The sequence below is a fragment of the Oncorhynchus mykiss genome, chromosome 17, assembly GCF_013265735.2.
Source record: "Oncorhynchus mykiss isolate Arlee chromosome 17, USDA_OmykA_1.1, whole genome shotgun sequence".
NCBI classification, from domain to species: domain Eukaryota; kingdom Metazoa; phylum Chordata; class Actinopteri; order Salmoniformes; family Salmonidae; genus Oncorhynchus; species Oncorhynchus mykiss.
The window spans coordinates 38,452,291-38,478,189 of record NC_048581.1 but is presented as its reverse complement, the minus strand read 5'-3'; the positions used below and the strand labels follow the sequence as shown (position 1 = coordinate 38,478,189).

Below are 25,899 nucleotides of genomic sequence, written 5' to 3'. Positions count from 1 at the left end.
CTGCCTCAAGGGTAAGAGGGAGAGAACCTCAGAACTCGTTTTCATGCAGATGTACGTGTACATATGTCTGATTAATTTGGCTAATGAGAGCAGTCTAATCATGTCTATCATGTAGAAAATACAATATAAAAGCAGAACGCTGCTGGGTATGATGACTTCAGATATGAAGCAGTAAGCATAACTGAAGATACAGAATACATGGCCAGGGGATGAATAAGGACAAGTGTGATATTTGAAGGTATTAAAGGAAGAGATGACTGTGGCAATGTAATTGTGCCTCAACAGAACATAAACAATGAGCAATGACTAGAACTTATCCAGTGACTGGTTGACTTCGTCGAAAGGACACAAGTTAAATGGAAACAGAACTACGAGACCGCAAGTGGCCACTGAGTCACTTTAAAGCAGAAGCTTTGATGGGTGGATCCCAAGTCAAGTGGTAGGGAAGAGGAACATGGATGTTTCCTGTATCTCTGAGCGACTGTTGTGAAACTCCTTGCCCCTCTGCCTATTCTGGGCATAGCCATTGTCAAACCAAGCACACTACCGCTACACGAATGACTGACTGACACACTACAGCTGGGTGGGTGTAATTTCAAACCGGTTTCCATTGATAATTGTACTTACATTTCAATTAGAGATTATACAGTGGGGTACCAACAAAGTCATATTTTCAACTTTGCGCAAGAAAACACTGGGCAAGTGGATATCTGCAACACCTGGCTCTCTGCACAGCTGGTTAAAACCTGTCAAATCCCTTTTTAAAAAGAAAAACAATCCACCACCAGCTTTCTCCCAAGTGGACATGTCACCTATTACGTCCACTTCCTATCACTAATCTTTTTTTTGCAATGCATGTGGGTGTGGCACCCGGATTATCAATCTGGCTCGATCTGGTTTATTGTAAATATGCACCGCACAGCTTGGACGGAGGAAAAGGCACCGTGCAACCACAGCTACGCTGGCAGATTAGAGGGGCTGTGGAGGCTCCTGCTGTGTGCAAATCTAGATCATGCTGAATATAGGCTTCTGGCAACACCCTGATGCAACTTCACCACTAGTCACTCCTACTTCTCCTGCTAGGAACAACTTACTCCTTCCACATTGCACGGACTAAATCCTGCACTTTGCCTGTGTTTGCAGTGTTTTATGAAGCAGTTATAATCAAACTGAATAAATGGAATCTTCTGGGGTTTGAGAAATGTTTATTTTTAATATGACACCAATAGTGAAATAAGATCCTTCAATGAAACGGTGGTATACAGCAACCTTTCATTTAATTTCCTAATGAAAGACAGGGAGAGGAGAGGTACAAGGCAGGGCACTCCACCAACGGCTTTCAATTTGACCTGAGAAATTCAGCCCACAGAAGGATTCGTCAGCATAAAACCAGTCCCATGTCCAGATGACGCCATCCCATCTGTCCAAAATCAATCTGTATGAGTGTAATGAACCATCAACCTGGATTGTGCAGACCCATGATTGTATAATATCATAGCTGAAAAAGGATCCTGGAAGAACATCCAAGGCTCTTGGCTAAGCGATTCCTCTGAAGAGGCTGCTAACATGCAGTTGCTGTGACATTGAGAGGCTTGTCAGTAGGGTAGGGCAGGTTAGGATGGTAATGTGGTCTAGCTGATCAGCAGAGTGTGCAGCAATAGATGGGGGTCACTCAGTGGAAAGAGGAAGGGGCAGAAGGGATGTCCACTGTCCTACTGCGGTGAGGAAATGCTCTCCAATTCCGCTTGGGGACAAACGTCCCATCCTGCTGGCTTTTTATGGCCCTCGGTCAAACGAGACGGGCTGGAGCTTACAAGACAGAGGCACCATCAAAAAGGCCTTTCCTACACACACCCTCACAAAGCGGTTATATACACACAGTCCCACACGACAACTTATTTCTCACACATGGGGAGAACTCAGAATGGACTTCCAGTCTGGTTTCCTAAAAGGCCTGCCTGTTTGTCTCTTTTCAAAGGAGAGTGCGTCACCTTTCCTTCCCAACCCCCACAGCTTTCCTCTACAACAAACGCAGAGTGGAACCATCCTCAGTAAACTCACTCCAGATTGGCCACTCTCCAAGGAACACCAGAGAGAGAAAACCCCATTGCCCTGACTAGTCTGTGCCTCGTGAAAAAAGGCACGGAACTTATGAAATCCTCCTCGGATAGCGGACGGTCGTGTAGTTTTTGTATCAAACGGTATCCTTGCGTGCGTCACGCAGTGCCGTTTAGCCACAGGCCACAATAGGAGATAAAAGTTGTGAGCTCATGCTCCAGATGGGGATAATGCCTGCTAAAACATGACCCAGCTTTTCCTGGACCGCTCAGTCACAAAGTGGTTTCAAATGGATCAAATTAAAAAGAGTTTTACCACAGACGCAAACCCTGACAGGTCCCACCTCATTCATTCAAAACCTCCCCTCCAAGAGCCCTCTTCAGTTTGATAAATCTCTGGAGGTGTTACATGTGAATCACTTTTGCTCTGTTCATATGTGGCTGCCTTGCTAGACACCTTTGATTCTGGATATAAACTGGCACAGCCAAAGTGAGAGGACATTGTCACAAAATGTACTGCGAAACTAATCCCAATACGTTGACAACCGTCTTCCTGCCAGAATCTAGCCATGTTGTTCACCAGTAGCATCATCCTACTAATGTCCAATTCTCACCAGCACACCAAACCATGTTCCGTCTTGCTCTTATACAAACACCAGAATAACTGGTGCCCACATCTCCCCACAGCACAAGGCACTCAGTGTCTCGCAGCACGAGAGCTGGGCTCTGCTCGTACCTACTCAGTTTACCCAGACACCCCCTCTCAGTGGTCTGCTGTGGCAGTGTTCCAGACAGTTCTCCAGGGTAAGGCCCGAGTGCTTCGACTTTGACTAGTTTTGATTCCGCCCGAGGTAAAAATAGAATACATGAATATATCCTGGGGGACAGCACTCCAAAAATATATTAACTCTATTCACACAGTTCTAAATAGGGTCAGAACAATCAGTTCATGCTTTTCGTCTTTTCGTTTTTCTTTCAGTAACCTCAAATCATATCATGCTCCTTCAAGTGTTGTCTCTAAAATGGTAGATCACTAAATTCTTCCACTAATTCTGTATGATATTGGTAACTAGGACAGACCTTCCCTTGGCTTCTGGATCCCTGTTGCGAGTCTTGTGATGTTTTCTTTGATGCATTAGACAAAAAGGAGTCTGCCTTGTATAAGACCAATTATGTAAAAAAATAAAAATAAAAAAATCCCCAGGGTAACCAGTCATGAGGATCAACAGAAAAACAATCAGATCATGCTGTTGACAACGGCCAGATAAACTGTCTTACATCCACCGATTTCACAAATGATTCTAAATGTCCAGGTAAAAAAAAAATAGAACTATATAATGATTCTGAGACCTCAAACCCTTTCGTACATCCAGAGTGTAATACTGTTAGTGTGTCACTAGTCAACTGATCACACAATGGTAAGACTCACTGTCGAGACTAGGGATGTTAAACAGCTAACCATTAAATTGGTTAGCTGACAAAAATACATTTTTATCGGTCTACAGGTAAATTCGCATTAATCTTGTGGAATTAAATTGCCGCGTGTATATTTTCATTAGTCGTCATTTATCTTTTTATCACACGTGCACAGCACACAGAGGACCTAGGTTGAAGAGCAGAATGGCCTATCTCCTGTCAGACAGCGAGAGCAGCTCCTCAAAAAACTGGTACTGGAGTGAAAGGTGCTTTTCAAAACCCAGTCATTACTAATTCTAAATGCAATCGCATGTTAACTTGATGGCCACTATTAAAAAGAGCTACTATTTATTTCTCAATCTCAACAAGTAATTAAAGCGAACCTCCCATTCAAGTGCATAGGTTAGTCAACATTAGGCAGGCTATCAGAGCACCACCCACCACTTTACAATGTGAGCTCGTGGCAGCATAAATAGTTTTTACTTTACTTCAACTAATGAGGAATGACTTACCTTGCTTCAAAGTAGCCTAGCCAAACCATAGAAATATGGAGCCAATTATTTTATAAATACCTCTTGCCATTAACCAGCACTTCTTTCCTGTTCAACTATCTTTCATTGTCCAGAAGCCAAAAGGCACAATTCAAATCATAGTAGCAACCCATCCTAGTTATGGCTATTAGTTTCCCCTCTTTCTAAATTCATAAGAGATTAATCTGTGTCACATATGGAACCGCTCACATAAGGTGCGCTGTTTAGAACCATATTTTTCACCGAATTGCATTTTTGCAAATGTTTGAAAATGACATTTTATTAGCTACTTCATTTCAGAACTGGGGGGGTTGGGAAGTGCTAATAACCCAACAAATGTCCCAGTAGATCTCAAGAGAGCCCAAAAGGGGGGAAATGTGAGGGGAGAACAATTGACTATTTGGATGTGTGCTGTCATCGCCACTCAAAGAAGATGGATAGAACTAGAGGGGGACTGAAAGCTGGAGCGCTGCGCTCCCTCCACACTTCATCAAATACACAGCAATAACTTTTTTCTCCCATTCTCCCCTTCCCTTTGTTTAGATTGTTTAGAAAAGGGGAAATGTATACAGATATGTGCAGTGCAAGTTTGCTTAGAGAGCATGTGTCACACAGGAACATTTAACAGACACAGGAACTCTAAACACTTTGTCAAATTGTCCCCAAAGATAAATATTGCTTAGTCCTCAAGTCATGTTGCTGTTGTAAATACTAGGTCAATCATGTAATGCCTTTGACCAGACATTTAAATATGAATATGAAAACCAATTTTTTGTTAATTATTGCACAAGGCACTGATGACTATGAGTTAGCTAAAAACCGGGCTACAATGTGATGCTGTGTAGGTTATTGTGAGGTTGGAGAAACAGGCCTGAGTAACCGTTAGGGTTATACAAGAGGCAAGACTTATTGCACTGTCAAAACTATTTAAAATGTAAAAACATTTCAGACAAAGACAGCCTTGCTAGGCCATAATACAGTATGTGAATTGGGGGGGGGGGGGGGGTAAGATATGGCCTCATTATAGCAGAAGGGTTGTCGCTCCAGGGACAGCTGTTTGGGACATTTGGTCAGTCGAGTGGGGGACGGAGAGGAGGGTAGTGAGTCCAAGCTTAAGGTGAGGCTCTGTGGGTAAAAAACACACATCCCTCAAGCTCAGTTTGGAATGTGTCCGCTGTTCAGGGATCCCTGCTGACCGGTGGGGTGTGGGACATGGAGGGGTGGCAGAGGGGACAGCTGGCACTCAGAGGCGTATCTGTGGTGCGCCACCCCACTTCATTATTGGACAGCTGAGTTAATGAAGGAAACAAAGAGGGGGATGTGAGTTCAAAGAGTTAAATCTTGGTTTAATCAGACCAGAGAATCTTATTTCTCATGGTCTGAGAGTCTTTTAGGTGCCTTTTGGCAAACTCCAAGCATGCTGTCATTTTCATATTGCTGAGGAGTGTCTTCCATCTGGCCACTCTACCATAAAGGCCTGATTGGTGGAGTGCTGCAGAGATGGGAGAAACTTCCAAAAGGACAACCATATCCACAGAGGAACTCTGGAGTTCTGAGACCATAGGGTTCTTGGTCACCTCCCTCAGGTGGCCAGCTCTAGGAAGAGTCTTGGTGGTTCCAAACGGCTTCCATTTTAGAATGATGAAAGCCACTTTGTTCTTGGGGACCTTCAATGATGCAGAAATATTTTGCTACCCTTGCCCAGATCTGTGCCTCAACATAATCCTGTCTCGCAGCTCTACGGACAATTCCTTCGATCTCATGGCTTGGTTTTTCCTCTGACATGCACTGTCAACTGTGGGACCTTATACAGACAGTTGTGTGCTTATCCAAATCATGTCCAATCAATTGAATTTACCACAGGTAGACTCCAATCAAGTTGTTGCAACATCTCAAGGATGATCAATGGAAACAGGATGCACCTGTTAAATTTTTAGTCTCATCGCAAAGGGTCTGAATACTTGTTTATTTTGAATACTGTAAATACCAAACTAAATTAAACCATGCTATCCCTGAATCATTTGACATCCATTACGCATGAAAGATGAAAGCGATAGGAGCAGCATAGAACATCCCAGTGTTATAAAGGTATTTCCATGGCAAATCAAAGCATTGACACACGGCTTGAAATGCTCTGTAGCAGACAGGAGTGATGGCACTCTGCCCACAGGGAGGGCCTTTAAAAACACTGAACTGGGTCACGTAAATTTACAACGAAAACGATGTAAAATCAGAGATTGCTAAGCGAGAAATTCAATTCATTCGAGGCAACAAATTACAACACACAGGCATTGTTTGTGTTGTATAACTTGTGATTAACTTTGGAAAGCTTATTCAATCGGAGGTCGTCTCCAAAATGCTGATGAGCGAGACCGCAGTGATTCAGTTGTCCTCTCAAGAAGATGAATGTGGCACCAAGGTTTAATCACATGAGAGATATTGCTATCTGAGGGAAATTGTGCAACATGTGTCTCTTGACTGGGGTTTTGGTCAGTCAAGGACTCAGACCATCACTGCACTGTCACCATCACTGCACTGGATGAAGCAGCTAAAAAAATATATTTGCTGACTTGTCACTGAATCATGTGAGTGTTGAGGAACCGAAAAAATAAGGGAGTGGTTGAGAAATGGAGGGAAGGGGCCAGGCCACTTCAGTAAAAAGGGAGTTAGGGGGAGGTCTTAACTTGTTATGGCTGGGGGCAGTATTGAGTAGCTTGGATGAATAAGGTACCCTGAGTAAACTGCCTCCTACTCAGTCCCAGATGCTAATATATGCATATTATTATTAGTATTGGATAGAAAACACTCTCAAGTTTCTAAAACTGTTGATTTGATTTATGTGTTGTTGATTTGAATGATTTATGTGAGTACAACAGAACTCATATGGCAGGCAAAAACCAGAGTAAAAATCCAACCAGGAAGTGGGAAATCTGAGGTTTGTAGTCATTGAACTCTTGGCCTATCGAAGAGTGTCTATGGTGTCATATTGCACTTCCCAAGGCTTCCTCTAGATGTCAACAGTCGTTAGATCCTTGTTTGATGCTTCTACTGTGAAGTGGGGGCAAATGAGAGGGGAATGAGTCAGAGGTCTGCCAGAAAGGCATGCGCTGACCACGGGCGTCCACGTGATAGTTAGCTTGCGTTCCATTGCAATTCTACAGACAAAGGAATTCTCCGGTTGGAACATTATTGAAGATTTATGATAAAAACATCCTAAAGATTGATTTTATACATCGTTTGAAATGTTTCTACAGACTATAATGGAACTTTTTGTCTGCACTTAGTGATCACGTGTCATGAATTTGGATTACTGGGCTAAACGCGAACAAAAAGGAGGTATTTGGACATAAATGAACGTTATCGAACAAATCAAACATTTATTGTTGAACTGGGATTCCTGGGAATGCATTCTGATGAAGATCAAAGGTAAGTGAATATTTATAATGCTATTTCTGACTTATGTTGACTACACAACATGGCGGATATCTGTTTGGGTTGTTTTGGTCTCTGAGCACTGAACTCAGATTATTGCATGGTGTGCTTTTTCGATAAAGCTTTTTCGAAATCTGAGAGTGGTTGCATTAAGGAGAAGTTTATCTAAAGTTCCACACATAACACGTGTATCTTTTATCAATGTTTATTATGAGTATTTCTGTAAATTGATGCGGTTCTCTGCAAAATCACCGGATGTTTTGTAACTACTGAACGTAAACCTGCCAATGTATATAAATATTAACTTTATCGAACAAAACATACATGTATTCCGTAACATGAAGTCCTATGAGTGTCATCTGATGAAGATCAAAGGTTAGTGATTAATTGCTCTCTATTTCTTCTTTGTGACTCCTCTCTTTGGCTGGAAAAGTAGCTGTGTTTTTCTGTGATTAGGCACTCCCCTAACATAATCGTTTGGTATGCTTTCGTCGTAAAGCCTTTTTGAAATCGGACACTGTGGTGGGATTAACAAGAAGTATCTTTAAAATGGTGTAAAAAACTTGTATGTTTGAGGAATTTTAATTATAAGATTTGTGTTTGAATTTGGCGCCCTGCACTTTCACTGGCTTTTGTCATGTCCCGTTAGCGGGATCTCAGCCCAACAAGGTTTTAAGGTATTCGTAACCTGTTTGCACTTATGGGAAAATGGACCATGTCTGAAGGGAGTCCACAGGCTGATTATTAGGGAGTAAGAGAACGGCAGAAACCCAAAAATATATGTCCACAATGTCAGCTGTGTGGATCTATTTTGAACAAAAAAGGCCATATGCAACATTTGTGCTGCTATTATTTCCCCAGGTGAGAAAGTGAAATTGTTCAATACCACAAACCTAATTACAAATTTGAAAGTGAATCACCCCCAGACATTCAGCGACTACTTAGTGTAGTAGAAAAAACTAAGCGTACACTTCCAACAACTAAACAAGTCGAGCAGTCATTTGAAAGAGTAAGAAGATTTCAGCGAGACAACTCAAAGGCGAAATCCACTAACGCCAAGACAATGGAATTCATTGTCCTTGACAATCAACCGTTCTCTGTCGTGGATGATGTTGGCTGGTGCTATTTTTCAGATGTTGCCCTACCGGAGTTACACAGTATTGTTGAAACACACATCCATGAGCTATTTGCTATAGGCGTCGCTACGATCAGCTTCACGACTGACAGTTGGACCAGAGATGTCAGTCCCATGAGCATGCTGAGTGACAGCACAGTGGGTCAACGAGGATTTCGTACTGAGGAAAGCTGTATTGCATCCTTAAGAACGTGCAGGTTCTCATACCACTGCTGCCATTTCAGAACATGTTTGAAACCTGAACACTCACCTAGCTTCATTCAAACTACTGACTTGAGAAACAAGCTCATCAACTGCGTCTGTAGCAGACGTGATACCCTCGGTCATGGCATTGAAACGCCGGCTCAACAACACTGTCTGTGTCGGCAGTTGGGTTAAAACTTACAAAAGTACTCTACTAGAGACTGTGAACAAGCAATTCGGTGGCATTCTCTCTGAGCCTCTTTACTGTATCGACACAATGCTCGATGCCAGGTACAAGGACCGCTACTTCGATGCAGACAAGAAAGTGTTTACTTGAAAACTTTACAGACACAGCTGGACAAGATGGAAACGGACACAGTGACAGTACGCACCGAAGAAGAGGTGCCACGGACAGGCAGAGCTTAAACTTCACTGCTTGACATATGATGAAATTCTGGTTTGAAACAACTGAACAACGAAACAGCACAGCAAGTAAGTGAAATAAAAGGGTTTTGATTGTGTTTTACTGGTAATGGGGACATAAGTAAATGCCAGCAAAATAACTTTTTGGTGTTGTTTCAACTATTTAACTGTACTAGAATGCTTAAGGCCACAAATGTTAAATATCGGCATCGGGTTCTTTGGCAAGAAAGATATTGGATATCGGTATCGGCCAGAAATGTCATATCAGTGCATCCCTAATTGAATGCCATTTGAGCATGGTGTAGTCATTAATTACACTTTGGATGGTGTATCAATACAGCCAGTCACTACAAAGATACAGGCGTCTTTGCTAACTCAGTTGCCGGAAAGGAAGGAAACCGCTCAGGGATTTCACCATGACGTCAATGGTGACTTTAAAACAGTTAGAGTTTATTGGCTGAGAGAGGAGAAAACTGAGGATGGATCAACCTTGTAGTTACTCCACAATACTAACCTAATTGACAGATTGAAAAGGAAGATTGTAAAGAAATAAAATATTCTGCAACAAGGCACTAAAATAGTACTACAAAAAAGTGTATAAACTTTTTGTCCTGAATACAAAGTGTTATGTTAGGGGCAAATCCTATACATTACTGAGTACCACCCTCCATATTTTCAAGCATACTGGTGGCTGCATCAGTTTATGAGTATGCTTGTAATCGTTAAGGACTGGGGAGTTTTTCAGGATGAAAGAAATCAACTGAATGGAGCTAAGCACAGGCAAAATCCTAAAGCAAGACCTGGTTCAGTCTGCTTTCTACCAGACACTGGGAGACTAATTCACCTTTCAGCAGGGCAATAACCTAAAACAAGGCCAAATATACACTGGAGTTGTTACCAAGACTGTAGTGAATGTTCCTGAGTGGCAGAGTTACATTTTTTTACTTAAATCTGCTTGAAATTCTATGGGCAAATATTGTACAACCCAGACGTGCAAAGCACTTACCCAGAAAGACTCTCAGCTGTAATCGCAGCCAAAAATGTATTGACTCAGAGGTGTGAAAATAAAGAAAATTAGATATTTCTATATTTCATTTTTCAATACATTTGCTAAAATGTATAAAAACATGTTTTCACTTTACCGTGGGTTGTTGTGCGTAGATAGGTGAGAAGAAAAAAAAATATCCAAGGGGAATTAACACTTTCTGAAGGCATTGTATATCATGTCCAGCCAGGTTTTTAGAAAGGCTGCCATGTCAGTTTTATTCGTTTTATTCTCAAATAAAGGCAATGTAACAATATGAAAGCGCTTCCGACAATTCCCTATGAAATGACCCTCAGTAAACAATCAAAACAGAGCAGGGAATTTAAAGGGATACTTCAGGATTTTGGCAATAGGCCCTTTATTCTACATCCGCAGAGTCAGATGAACTCATGTCTCTGCATGCCGTTTGAAAGAAGTTGCTAACGCAACATAAGAAAGGTGTTCCTCATGTTTGAACACTGTTTTGAAGCTATACAGTGTACATTGAATTTGTTTACAAATATTGAAGTAAAACAAGCTTATATTTTGTGTTCTGAACTAACCTGCAAGTATCAATGGTTATATATAATCAAGTATCAGTGGGTATATATAATTAATCTAACACCCCAAAAATGGTGGAGCTCCAGATTGCACCTTTATGAGGTTCTGGTAAGGAAAGGAGCATAGCAGGACACCTGCGGGGCACTCTAAGTGGAGAGAGAATGATGACTGGTCAATGCAGTGTTCTCCACAAGTACATAGAGTAGCCAGCCAAACAGAAAAAGTTGCCAGCCAGGCGTCCCCAGCCCTGGGTTTGAAATGTTTTGCCAAAGGAGCTCTATTTTGGTGGCCTCTGCTACATTCTAGCACCTTGATTCCATCTGAAAGAAAATTATTGAATACTTTAAAATCGCATTTACCTCCTAGATTGGAAACATTTGCTGTGGTATTGTGTAGAAAGACATGACTTTACCATTTTTTTATTACTGAAAACGTAACAAATGTGTGCACAATTGAATTATTCAGACATCGAGAGACCCAGAACATCTGGGCTAGTGTAATGCACCTAGATATCCAGAAAGTACAGTTTAGACATTTAAAATATAAGAGTCCAAGCACTCCCCATGAAACAAAATGAAATAATCCACATAATCTTAAATAAATGTAAAGGTTTAGTTTCTCAGGTTTTTGCTCTCAAAATATATATATATAATATATATTTTATTGAAAAACTAAAGTTGGGATATTCTAAGTCCACAACAATAATTAAACCACACCAGGAGACCAACTTTGAGGTCTGGGAAAAAGCTTATTTATTTATGAGTGTAGTTATTTATTATTTAAAGTGTGCACCTAGCAAGAGGCTGTTTAGTAGTGTTTTTGTAGTGCACGTGATGGTAGTTTGTAAAACCAATACCCACTGGATTTAGGAAAATAATCATGATATCATTCTGCTAATTTGTAGTTAACATTTAATATTAAAAAAAAGGTATTTGGGAAAGCCTTTCCATCTACCAGAAGACTGTTTTCATTAGCATTATCGCTAATGGCTAGACAGTGTAGACTCGTGCACCACACACCCCCACAGAAAGGGGCGTTCTCGTTGCCTTTTCAGAAAGTTGCAGGAAATACGAATCACTGATGCATTCTGTTCATGTCTTATGATAAACTTGGGCAAATTAATTAAATACATTTAATTGATTCCCTACTAAGGTCAATACATTTTAGAATATTGTTGAAGTAAGTAACCTCTAGTGACACCCCATCCCGTGAACGGGACCGTTTTCATCATCTTACACTAATTAGCATAACGCAACGGACATAAATCTTCCTAGAAAATCTTCCTATTCATGAAAATCACAAGTGAAATATATTGGAATACAGCTTAGCCTTTGTTAATCACCCTGTCATCTCAGATTTTCAAAATATGCTTTACAGCCAACGCTGGACAAACATTTGTGTAAGTTTATAATAGCCTAGCATAGCATTATGCCTTTCTAGCAGCAAGCAACCTTGTCACAGAAATCAGAAAAGCAATCAAATTAAATTGTTTACCTTTGATGAACTTTGGATGTTTTCACTCACGAGACTCACAGATAGACAGCCAAAGTTCATTTTTCCCAAAAGATGATTTTTGTAGGCGAAACAGCTCCTTTTGTTCTTCATGTTTGGCTGAGAAATCGCCCGGAAATTGCGGTCACCACAACGCCGAATTTTTAATTTACGGCAAAGGGATTTAGGAGATCGACTTTATTCAATCTGTTCGACACATTTTACAAACTAGTCAACGCTTGCTGTTCAGTTGTCAAATAAAAAAATACAATCGCAAACATTTCAAAGATTTTACAGAGTCACAGTTCATATAAGGAAAACAGTCAATTTAAATGAATTAAATTAGGCCCTAATCTATGGATTTCACATGACTGGCAGGTGTGCATCCATTTTTATTTTTATCCACTGGGGAGCTAGGCCCAGCCAATCAGAATTAGTTTTCCACACAAAATGGGCTTTATTACAGACGGGTCTGCCTTACTGTGTAAAGTCTAACTTCAACATATTGGCCAGGAACATAAGCAGATCATGTAGTAAACTATAAATAATTATTTTTAATTTACGAGGCGCTATAACAAAAGAGACAAATACAAGGGAAAGTGCCAAGTACTTCCACTCTCTGAAAAATAAAAAAACATCAGCAGCGCCATCCAAGTCAGGGCTAGTGACACTGATAGTAGCTGAAGGTCTGCCTTATAGAGAGCAATGTGAAAACTGATAGTCTTTTATTCATGTCCCATCAAACTGGAAGCGGGGGGGGGGGGGGGGTCTAACACTGTCTCAGGTATAATGATCTAGCATTACCAGCGCTCATTGTTCAAGTGGTGGATAATGAGAGGCCTGGCTGATGGCACGCCCACTGTTATTACTGCAGTTTTTCCACTTGAGTGCAAAGAGCAGGTCGTAAATTGTAGGTGCGGGTTTTAGGCTGAGACTCTGACACGGTGATGATACACTGACCCAGTACCCAAACAACTGATGGAATGATTCCCCTCCAAGACTGGCACACTTAAAAACTATGCTGATTTTCATGGGTAATCCTTAGCAGAAAGTAAGCATGAAAGGAACTGGCAGTTTAACATTTCAATATGTTACAAAATATGAATATTTCAAAACAATTAAAAGATTCAAAGGCCACTTTACTGTTGTATAACAGCAATGTTAATGGTTCAGGGTGATAATTTCAAAACTGGATTGTGTCACTTGATCTCTAGGGATGGGGGGGGGGGGGGGGAGTTTAGTAACAGTATCACAGTGGAAACTGACACTTTGTACTGTGCTTCAGTGCCATGTTAACTGAAAGCATGCGCCTGCGCGTACGCACGCACACGGAGGAACTGTCCTGAGAATTCTCAGATCTTCTGCCCTTTGGGAGTTCTGTTTTTAAATGTATTTGTGAGACCCTCACCCTATCCGCTGCTTCTTAGAAATAAACAGAACCTCAGATGGAAATACACCGTTTCAGTAGTAGCTTATTAATAAACAAACATTCAACCCATAAAGGGTTGAAAACGGCAGAGTTGGGGAGTAAATTGGAACGTAGTGGCTTTAAGCACCTAAATTGGAACGTAGTGGCTGTACATTAACATATTATATATGACATCATAGCTCTGGCTTTGCCTCTCCCAGCTCTGTATAGGTTTAGACGAACATAAGTTGCGTGACAAGACGTTCCCCCATCCCTTCTGATAATTGGGCAACTTAAGTACATTGTTAATAGTCTGAGGCAAATACTATAAATTAATATGAATTTGTTTTTTGAAAGATTAGACGCGGAGGACAATAAATAACACTGACGTCATACAAGCAAGCCAAACACACGTGAGTCCAAACATGTACCTCACATTTCCATTTACAGTGTCAACATTTATGATCACTATGTTTGATGTAGAGTACCAATCAAGTTTGGACACACCTACTCATTCAAGGGTTTTACTTTATTTTTTTACTATTTTCTACATTGTATAATAGTGAAGACATCAAATCTATAAAATAACACATGGAATCATGTAGTAACCAAAAAGGTGTTAAATCAAAATATATTTGATGTTCTTCAAAGTAGCCACCCTTTGCCTTGATGACAGCTTTGCACACTAGGCATTCAATCAACCAGCTTCACCTGGAATGCTTATCCAACAGTTGAAGGAGTTACCACATATGCTGAGCATGTAAAGAAAAATCCTTGAATGAGTCCAACCTTTGACTGGGACTATATAGTTAAAAGTTGGCATTGCGTCATACACTGGTTTGTTCTGAACAGAATGAGCCCGTTTGTTTACTGTGAAGTTCCCGCTGCACACGCATCCGAATGCACTCATGACTCCTTTCTACTCGTACAAAAATTACGATCCGTTTCTCTGAATTGCCCTGTGAAAGCCTATCACTGTAAGAGTATATTCTATAACTTAGCTAGTCGTGTTGGCAAAATAACAAGTTTTCAAATAATTTACACCTGACCCAGATTTATAATGGACCGTTTTGGACAGCGTAAACTGTAATTGTGTGATGGAGGAGACGCAGGGATGTGTTCCAAACAAAACTACCAGTGTGCTCTCTAGTTCCTCAACGGCACAGCTAGGAGTGCTCAAAAAGTACTGTATAGTTAAATCTTCTTTGAGTCACAAAAAGAGCATTGAAATTGCTTAGGAACTATGCACACTTGGAGGTGCATAGTCTACAAACTGATATTTTTCTATAGCTAACATGACATTGCATATGCATTTCAAATTTGTTCTGTAAGAAACATTTCAATTTAGCCGTATAGATATAGGCCAATTCCCAAAAGTGTAAAGGCAATTATCCTGGAAGGATATTGACCACCATCCGTCAGAAGAGGAAGCCTGGTTATTCTATAGAAGTGCCTTCCTCGCCATCTTAAATAAGCATGCCCCGTTCAAAGAATTTTTGAACTAGGAACAGATATACAAAAACATCCTGTGGCATTCTGCATTAGCATCGAATAGCCCCCGTGATATGTACATTTTCAGGGAAGTTAGGAACCAATGAACACAGGCAGTTAGGAAAGCTAAGGCTAGCATTTTCAAGCAGAAATTTGCATCTGTAGCACAAACTCAAAGGTTCTGGGACACTAAAGTCCATGAAGAAAAATAGCACCTCCTCCCAGCTGCCCACTGCACTAAGGCTAGGAAACACTGTTACCACTGATAAATCCACTATAATCGAGAATTTCAATAAGCATTTTTCTACGGCTGGCCATGCCTTCCACCTGGCTACTCCTACCAACAGCCCTCCACCCCCCACAGCAACTCGCCCAAGCCTCCCCATTTCTCCTTCACCCAAATCCAGATAGCTCATGTTCTGAAAGAGCTGCTAAATCTGAACCCCTACAAATCAGCCGGGCTAGACAATCTGGACCCTCTCTTTTTAAAATGCTGTTGAAATTGTTGCAACCCCTATTACTAGCCTGTTCAAACCCTTTCGAATCGTCTGAGATTCCAATAGATTTGGAAAGCTGCCGCAGTCATCGGCCCCTTCAAAAGGGGAAGACTGTAGACCCAAACTGCTACAGACCAATATCTATCCTACCCTGCCTGTCTAAGGTCATCGAAAGCCAAGTTAAAAACAGATCACCGACCATCTCGAATCCCACCGTACCTTCTCCGCTATGCAATCTGGTTTCAGAGCTGGTCACGGGTGCACCTCAGCCACACTCAAGGTCCTAAACAATATCATAACCTCCATCGATGAGACATTACTGTGCAGCCGTATTCATCGACCTGGCCAAGGCTTTCGACTCTGTCAATCACCACATCCTCATCGGCAGACTCAATAGCCTTGGTTTCTCAAAGACTACCTCGCCTGGTTCACCAACTACTTCTCTGATAGATTTCAGTGTGTCAAATTGGAGGGCCTGTTGTCCTGACCTTTGTTTTTAATCACCACAGCAAAAAGTCAAAATCATTGAGTGACCTACATGCACCATATTTGCAAAGTGTAAGTGCAATTCAGGACACATGCAGCCAGCACAGTTGGCTTCCATTAAAAAAACTACAATTGTCTACGTTATCTATTGTGGCATCAATAAGGGATGGAGACATCTTTGGCTTTACCTCGTGTTCCAGTCGCCATATCTGCCACCTTCTGAAAGGCTTCCAGGAAAGAGCCTGTGACGACGATAGTTGTCCTAAAAAATAAAAACAATGATACACATTACAATTAAACCACTTTTAAAAAAGGCATATTGCAGTGAAACATTTGATTTTCCTGTGTTTTAAATACACAGGATGTACCAGTTTATTAGGTACATCCAACTAGTACCGGGTCGGACTGGCCTTAGCTTCCAGAACAGCCTGAATTCTTTGGGACATGGAAACATATCTCAATTGGTATCAAGGGACCTAATGTGTGCCAGGTAAACATTCCCACACCATTACACCACCAGCCTGTACCGTTGAGACCAGGCTGGATGGGGCCATGGACTAGAGGTCGACCGATTAATCGGAATTACCGATGAATTAGGGCCGATTTAAAGTTTTCATAACAATCGTTAATCTGTATTTTTGGGTGCCGATTTGCCATTTTTTATTTTATTTTTTTAATACCTTTATTTAACTAGGCAAGTCAGTTAAAACCTCTTGAAACTAGGGGGCACTATTTTCATTTTTGGAAAAATAGCTTTCCCCAAAGTAAACCGCCTATTTCTCAGGACCAGATGTTAGAATATGCATATAATTGACAGCTTAGGATAGAAAACTCTAAAGTTTCCAAAACTGTCAAAATATTATCTGTGAGTATAACAGAACTGATATTGCAGGCGAAAGCCTAAGAAAAATCCAATCAGGAAGTGACTCATGTTTTGAAACCGTTGTCTTCCTATGCACCCCTATTGGCCACTGAAAGGGATATCAACCAGATTCCTTTTTCTGTGGCTTCCCTAAGGTGTCGACAGCATTGTGACAGTTTCACGTCTTTATGTTGAAGAATGAGCGTAAACGACTACATTGCGTAAGTGGCCAGCTGAGGGCTCTGAGTGATTCTTGCGTAAAAGACCGAGGTAGTCATTTTTCCTCTCGCTCCTATTGAAAAGCCAATTGTCCCAGTTGATATATTATCGAATAGATATTTGAAAAACACCTTGAAGATTGATTATAAAAAACGTGTGCCATGTTTGTCGATATTATGGATATAATTTGGATTTTTTTCGGCGTTGTCGTGATCGCTATTTCCGGTGGATTTCTCAACACAACGTGACCAACAAACGGAGGTATTTTGGGTATAAAAATAATCTTTATGGAACAAAAGGAACATTTGCTGTCTAATTGGGAGTCTCGTCAGTGAAAACATCCTAAGATCAAAGGTAACCTGTTAATTTGATTGCTTTTCTGATTTGTGACCAAGCTTCCTGCTGCTAGCTGGACATAATGCTATGCTGGGCTATCAATAAACTTACAAACGCTTGTCATGCTTTGGCTGTAAAGCATAATTTCAAATCTGAGAAGACAGGGTGATAAACAAAAGGCTAAGCTGCGTTTCACTATATTTCACTTGTGATTTCATGAATATGAATCTTTTCTGACCGTTGCGCTATGCTAATTAGTGTAGTTGATGACAATTCTCCCGGATCCAGGATGGGTAGTTCTAAGAGGTTTTAAGAACACATTCTTATTTTCAATGACGGCCAAGGAACGGTGGGTTAACTGCCGTGGTCAGGGGCAGAACGACAGATTTTCACCTTGTCAGCTCGGGGGATCCAATCTTGCAACCTTACAGTTAACTAGTCCAACGCAATAACAACCTGCCTCTCTCTCGTTGCACTCCACAAGGAGACTGACTGTTACGCGAATGCAGTAAGCCAAGGTAAGTTGCTAGCTAGCAGTAAACTTATCTAAAAAAACAATCAATCATAATCACTAGTTAACTACACATGGTTGATGATATTACTAGATATTATCTAGCGTGTCCTGCATTGCATATAATCTAACTGAGCATAAAAGTATGACTGAGCGGTGGTAGGCAGAAGCAGGCGTGTAAACGGTCATTCAAACAGCACTTTTGTGTGTTTTGCCAGCAGCTCTTCGTTGTGCTCTATTTATGACTTCAAGCCTATCAACTCCCGAGAGGAGGCTGGTGTAACCAAAGTGAAATGGCTAGCTAGTTAGCGCGCGCTAACTAGAGGGACGGAAGCTATACTGTTTCACTGGCAATACTAAAGTGCCTATAAGAACATCCAATAGTCAAAGGTTAATGAAATAGAGGGAAATAATCCTATAATTCCAATAACTACAACCTAAAAGTTCTTACCTGGGAATATTTTAGACTCATGTTAGACTCATGTTAAGGAACCACCAGCTTTCATACGTTCTCATGTTCTGAGCAAGGAACTGAAGCATTAGCTTTCTTAAATAGAGAAGAAAGTAAAAGTGCAATATGTGCCAACTGTTTTTGCATTTAAACCAAATTGAACACGTTTCATTATTTATTTGAGGCTAAATTGATTTTATTGATGTATTATATTAAGTTAAAATAAGTGTTAATTCAGTATTGTTGTAATTGTCATTATTACAAATAAACAAAAATACATTTTTTTTAAATGTAAAAAAAAACAAAAAAAACAACAAAAAAAACAACAGTCTCGGCTTTTTTGGTCCTCCAATCGGTATCGGCATTGAAAAATCATAATCGGTCGACCTCTAGTGTGTATGGCCCAGTAAATCACTTGGGCCAAGCATCCTGACATCCAGGACCTGCATACTAGGCAGTGTCAAAGAAAGGCCCAAAAAATTGGAGTCAAAGACTCCAGTCACCCAAGTCATAGGTTCTCTACCGCATAGCAAGTAGTACCAGAGCGCCAAGCCAAAGACCAAAAGGCTCCTTAACAGCTTCTACCCCCAAGCCATAAGACTGCTGAACAATTAATCAAATGGCCACCTGGACTATTTACATTGACACCCCTCCCTGCTTTTTATTTATGCGTAGTCACTTAACAAATTACCTCGACTAACCTGTACCCCCTGCACTTTGACTCGGTACTGGTAGCCACTCGTTATGTAATTTTTTGTCCTAGATTATCTTATTTTTTACGTTAGTTTATTTAGTAAATACTTAACTATTTCTTGAACTGCATTGTTGGTTAACCTCTCTGGGTAATGTGGGACGCTAGCGTCCCACCTGGCCAAAAGCCAGAGAAAATGCAGGGTGACAAATTCAAATAAATTACTATAAAATGAATCTTTCATTAAATCACACATGTTAGATACCAAATTAAAAGCTACATTTGTTGTGAATCCAGCCAACATGTCAAATTTCAAAAAGGGTTTTCGGCGAAAGCAAACGATGCTATTATCTGAGGATAATAGTAAACAAAGAGAGAAAACATTTCAACCCTGCAGGCGCGACAAAACGCAGAAATAAAAATACAAATCGTGCCTTTCCTTTGACGAGCTTCTTCAGTTGGCACTCCAAAATGTCCCATAAACATCACAAATGGTCCTTTTGCTCAATTAATTCCGTCGATATATATCCAAAATGTCAATTTTTGATCCAGGAAAACACAGGTTCCAACTTGCGCAATGTGACCACAAAATATCTCAAAAGTTACCTGTAAACTTCAGCAAAACATTTCAAAATACTTTTGTAGTACAGGTATTTTTTAAAGTAAATAATCGCTAAAATTGAAGACTGGATGATCTGTGTTCAATACAGGAGGAAAACAAACTGACGCTACCTTTCTGGTCACTCGCCTCTAACAGTACACTTCAAGTGACCCTCGTTTTGAACAGGCCTACTTCTTCATTACACAAAGGAAAAACCTCAACTAATTTCTAAAGACTGGTGACATCCAGTGGAAGCCGTAGGAACTGCAAGAAGGGGTCCCTTGGAAATCTGGATTCCCAATGAAAACCCATTGGAAAGAGAGTGACCTCAACAACAACAAAAAATCGGAATGGTTTTTCCTCTGGGTTTTGCCTGCTACATAAGTTCTGTTATACTCACAGACATTATTCAAACAGCTTTAGAAACTTCAGAGTTTTCTATCCACATATACTAATAATAGGCATATCTTATCTTCTGGGGATGACTAGCAGGCAGTTGAATTTGGGAATGCATTTCATCCGGACGTGAAAATACTGCCCCGTCACCAAGAAGTTAAGCTTGTAAATATGAATTTCACGGGAAGGTTTATCTATACCTGTTGTATTCGGCGCCACTCCTGCTTTGTCTTGACTGTGTGCTTAGGGTTGTTGTCCTGTTGGAAGGTGAAACTTCGCCCCAAGTCTGTGGTCCTGAGCACTCTGGAGAAGGTTTTCATCAAGGATCTCTGTACTTTACTCTGTTCATCTTTCCCCAATCCTGACTAGTCTCACAGTCCCTGCTGCTGAAAAACATCCCCACAGCATGATGCTGCCACCACACTTCACCTTGAGGATGGTGCCAGGTTTCCTCTAGATGTGAAACTTGGACTTCAGGGCAAAGAGTTCCATCAGACTAGAGAACCTTGTTTTTCCGTGGTGTGAGAGTCTTTAGTTGTCTGTTGGCAAACTCCAAGCGGGCTGTCATGTGCCTCTTACTGAGGAGTGGCTTCCACCTGGCCACTACCATAAATGCCTGATTGGTGGAGTGCTGCAGAGATGGGAAAACCTTCCAGAAGAACAACCATCTCAACAGAGGAACTCTGTCAGGATGACCATCGGGTTCTTGGGTCACCTCCCTGACCAAGGGCCTTGTCCCTGATTGTTCTGTTTGGCCAGGTGGCCAGCTCTAGGAAGAGTCTTGATGGTTCCAAAATTCTTACATTTAAGAATGATTGAGGCCACTGTGTTCTTGGGGACCTTCAACACTGCAGAAATATTCCGGTACTCTTCCCCAGATCTGTGCCTGGACACAATCCTGTCTCGGATCTCTATGGACAATTCCGTTGATCTCATGGCTTGGTTTTTGGTGTGACACGCACTGTCAACTGTGGGACCTTATATAGACAGGTATGTGCCTTTCCAAATCATGTCCAAGCAATAGAATTTACCACAGGTGGACTCCAAGTTGTAGAAACATCTCAATGATGATTAATGGAAAACAGGACGCACCTGAGCTCAATTTCCAGTCTTAAAGCAAAAGGTCTGAGTATATTTTTAATACATTAGCAAATTTTTAAAAAAAACCTGTTTTAGCCTTGTCATTATGGGGTATTGTTTATAGATTTCTGAGGAAATGTTTATTTAATCCATTTTAGAAAAAGGCTGTAATGTAACAAAATGTGGATAAAGTCAAAGGGTCTGAATACTTTCGAAGGCTATGTGCAGCACTTCGTTTTAAAAGCATCGAATTATCAAATCAGTTCGGTTTCTTGCTCAACCTGCGAGCAACACCTATCAAACTCAGACATCTATCAAAAGGAATGTCGATTTGCAAGGAACTAGTATTAGAGGTTCTTGTAGTTTGTCGAAAAAAGTCATATTTCTTCCCCCGGCTGGAATTACTCTCCTACGTAAAAATGACTGACATGGCAGATTCAGACAGGACTTAAAATTACAGATGTAGTGCTCTTGCATATAATAGCATAACCTTAACATCACAGTAAAAGGGACAGCGCGAGTATCCCTTGCCAACTTAGCAAACTTGCTGGATATTTGTTAGCTAGCCCAGTACCGTTGCCTGTAGGTAGCCAACCTTCCTACGGTAATTTATTAAGTGTTGTTACATTTTTACCATTCCCTTCAGGCTGGGTGCCATGTCACAACATGGTGATAAATAAACATTTAAAAAAATCACGGTCATCCAACTCAGAATTACAAGTCAGAAACTGAGGCAACATCCTAGAGCTCCAACCAGACATTTTTCAGTCTGAGCTTGTTTTGTTTGAGTTCAGTCGTCTTGAACGCACCAAAAGTAATACGTTAGGGCGTGGCATACGGCATAGCTTTTTTACTAAGCAGTACGTGCTAAAGAGTATGTAGTACGATTAGTACACAGTATGCCATTTAAATAAGTAGTAGGCAAGTCAGATTTCAGACACGGCCTGTGACTGTTTTGATGACAGGAAGGTCAGTCCTAAATCACGGTTAGGAAAACCCCTACATAACCACGTCTTAGACCTATTTTCTTATTGCCCTTTAGATGGAAGTTTCTGGGATTTTAAATCATTATTAAATGTAGGCATTGTTCCCCTAGTGAGTATGCCATTGCTTTATATATTGGATTGTTTAACTGTGATCTGTTAAAAATAGACTAATCTTTTGCCCCTTCTCTGGATTCTTTTGCAAATGTTCCAAAGTGGGAATCAATTTGTTTTTAATATTTTCACCCTAGTGAGTAAGTCAGGTAGAGTATTGTGCATTTCCAAACAGAGGTGAAACAAATTCACCCACTCGTGTCTGGACTAGACTTTTCCCCAAAACAGCACTCTTGTACTGGCCTGAGGGGTATCCTATGAAGCAGGTTTGAAGAGTTATTAGCGAGGTAACTTTGGTAAATTCTGGATAAACTGTCATACGCATGCGGCTCACCTTTCAGCCTGGTACATTTCTATGGCAACGAATCCTTCAGAACTAAAAAGGTTTTAAGGCATAGGCATTCCTGCGCCAGACGGCGTATGGAGTCATGGAGGACACAGTAGCTCAGACACAGAGCATCAATGGCTGTATTGTAGAGACCCTGTAATGTACTGTGAGTGCTGGGTGGTATTACCGATTAGGACCAGGGTATCAGGTGTTACGGCTGTGATTGGCCATCGGCGGCTCTCACTCGTAACCCCAAGATAGGTCGGTGGAAATACTACAACTTGACAATCGTCAGCAAGCTTGGACAATGGAAACTGTTTGACGGGAAGAGCAGAGAGGTGCCATTGTTACAGGGCGATAATTGGCAGAGTATGGCAACACTGTTCCTTGTGACGCTCCTTCCTTCAATCACTATTAAACGACAGACCCAAAATAAATCCAGAGAGACACACGACTGCTGAATCCCAAGTCAACCTTTACTCCTTACTCTAAGCAAATGGACATGTAGAGATATGGGGGGGGGTGTAAGCAAGCAATATGGTGAAAAATTCAACCAAGCTCATCGGAAGGCAATGTGGAACAAGTTCCATATTGCTAAAAACCTATATCAGTAACCTCCTTGGGTATACAGGAGTAATTGTTTCGGGTCTAGGACAGGGCTCTCCAACCATGTTTCTGTAGAGCTACCATCCAGTAGATTTTCGCTCCAACCCTAATCTAGCGCCCCTTGATTCTAATAATTAGCTGGTTGATGAACTGAATCAGTTTAGTTACAACTGGGGTTGTATAGCGAAAACCTACAGGAGGATAGCTCTCCGGGAACAGGATTGGAGAGTCCTGGTCTAGGAGTTCATTTTAACCTTCAGGAGTAAAGTGGGTGGCTAGCCTAAAGTACCAAAGAGACAGTGGCTTCAGAAAGTATTCACACCGCTCAACTTTTTAAACATTTTGTTGTGCTACAACCTGCATTTAAAATAGAGGCCCTTTTAGTGGGTGGAATGGCAGAGAACAATGTGTTATGGTACTTCATGGTAAGTTTACAAACATATACTATGATAAATAGAATTGAAACTTGTATCTCACTACTGTAAATGGTGAAATACAGTACCAGTAAAATGTTTGGACACCTACTCGTTCAAGGGTTTTAATTTATTTTTACTATTTTCTACATTGTAGAATAATAGTGAAGACATCAAAACTATGAAATAACACACATGGAATCAACCTGGCGACCATGTCTGCGCATGCACGCTGACACGTTTCCTCCGACACATAGGTGTGGCTGGCTTCTGGGTTAAGGGGGCATTGTGTCAAGAAGCAGCGCGACTTGGTTGGGTTTCGGAGGACGCACGGCTCTCGACCTTCGCCTCTCTGTTCCTGTTTTATGACTGACCATTGTTCAATTCTGACGGCAATTTAAATGTACCATTAACATCCCTAATACTAACCTAATTGACAGAGTGAAAAGGAAGCCTGTACAAACAAATATTCCAGAACATGCATCCTGTTTGCAACAAGGAACTAAAGTAATACTGCAAAAAATGTGGCAAAGCAATTAACTTTTTATCCTAAATACAAAGTGTTATGTTTGGGGCAAATCCAATACAAAAAATTACTGAGTACCACTCTTCATATTTTCAAGCACAGTGGTGGCTGCATCATGTTATGGGTATGCTTGTAATGGTTAAGGACTAGGGATGTTTTCAGGATAAAAAAATTAAATGGAATGGAGCTTAGCACAGGCAAAATCCTGGAGGAAGACCTGGTTCAATTTGCTTTCCACTAGACACAGATTAATTCACCTAACAGCAGGGCAATAACCTAAAACACAAGGCTAAATCTATACTGGTTGCTTAGCAAGAAGACAGTGAATGTTCCTGAGTGGCCGAGTTACAGTTTTGACTTAGGTCTTGCCGTAGATGTTCAAGAAGATCTGAAAATGGTTGTCTAGCAATGATCAAGGACCGATTTGACAGAGCTGTTAGAACTATGAAAATAATAAAATGTGCAAATGTTGCACAATCCAGGTGTGGAAAGCTCTTAGAGACGTACCCAGAAAGACTCACAGCTTTAAAATCACTGCCAAAGGTGCTTCTACAAAGTATTGACTCTGGGGTGTGAATTTCTTTGTAAATTAGATATCTGTATTTCATTTTCAATACATTTGAAAACATGTTTTCAATGTCCTTATGTAGTGTTGTGTAGATTGGTGAACAAATATTAAACCAATTTTGAATTCAAGCTGTAACAACATTTTGAAAAGGTCAACAGGTATGAATACTTCCTGAAGGTACTGTTTGTCGGTCTGCTTACTCCTAGGGTGGTTGAGCAAGGCAGTGCCCTGCCCTCCAGTTGCCCTGACAGTATGCTAGATTTAGCGCCAGTGCTAATTGGGCATGAGTGAAGCGGACACGGTGATGTTTTTATCAACTCAAGTGGACCGCATGGAGTCATTATCCTCATTTTACATTTTCTCCCTGGGTGCAGCAGCGAGGCAGTGCTGTGGCCAGAATATATGCTGACCCTGCAAACATGACCTTCCATTTCATATGAGATCTCTATACAGAGTCGTATCTGGCCAAGAAATCTGCAGGAAACTGCCTGTTATTTTATGTAATTTGGGATGGGTTTTCAGTCATTACTTCACTGTTCATCTTTGGCACATGCAAACACAGATCCTTTTTGCAAATGAATGGATATTGATTGAGAGGGGTTGCAGAGGCAATGGTTAGTTCTTACCTTAGCTGGGATTGCAGCTTCACTCCTTTGGTTACAAAGTCCTCCCAGGCTGGATAACTAGCCTGTAAAGAAAACGCATGGGGATTAGATGTTAAAAACAGTAGTAAATCATTAAATATATAGGACATAAACATTTCATGTCAGCGGCTACTAGACCATTCTATGATACTGCAATTGCTTAGATGATTTAACTCAATCAAGTTTGCCGTCATTTTTAATTGGATGTGAAGGATATTGCCTGTTACTGGGAAAATGAGTGAGTCAGGGAGGCTTGACAAGTCAATAGGGCTGCTGCATTGAACCAGTTGGAGTTCAAATCAAATTGTATTGGTCACACACATTTAGCAGAAGTTATTTCGCATGTAGCGAAATGCTTGTGTTCCTAGCTCTAATAGTGCAGTTATAATGCTAGTTTACTAAGGGGTTCTTCTGTATGTGAAATTAAATATAAGGC

The 25,899-nt window shown here is 40.9% G+C and overlaps 1 protein-coding gene across 2 annotated transcripts in view; it reads right to left on the bottom strand.

Annotated features, from left to right (window-relative positions):
• The window catches only part of mtss1 (MTSS I-BAR domain containing 1), a 118,611-nt gene that overhangs the window by 68,594 nt on the left and 24,118 nt on the right, over window positions 1-25,899 (bottom strand). For both annotated transcript variants that reach the window (XM_036949855.1, XM_036949856.1), the window contains exons 2-3: window positions 25,446-25,507; window positions 16,323-16,396 (exon numbers count right to left, since the gene is read on the bottom strand). In XM_036949855.1, the coding sequence (XP_036805750.1) occupies window positions 16,323-16,396; window positions 25,446-25,507 (136 nt within the window). The remainder of the gene's footprint in view (window positions 1-16,322; window positions 16,397-25,445; window positions 25,508-25,899) is intronic.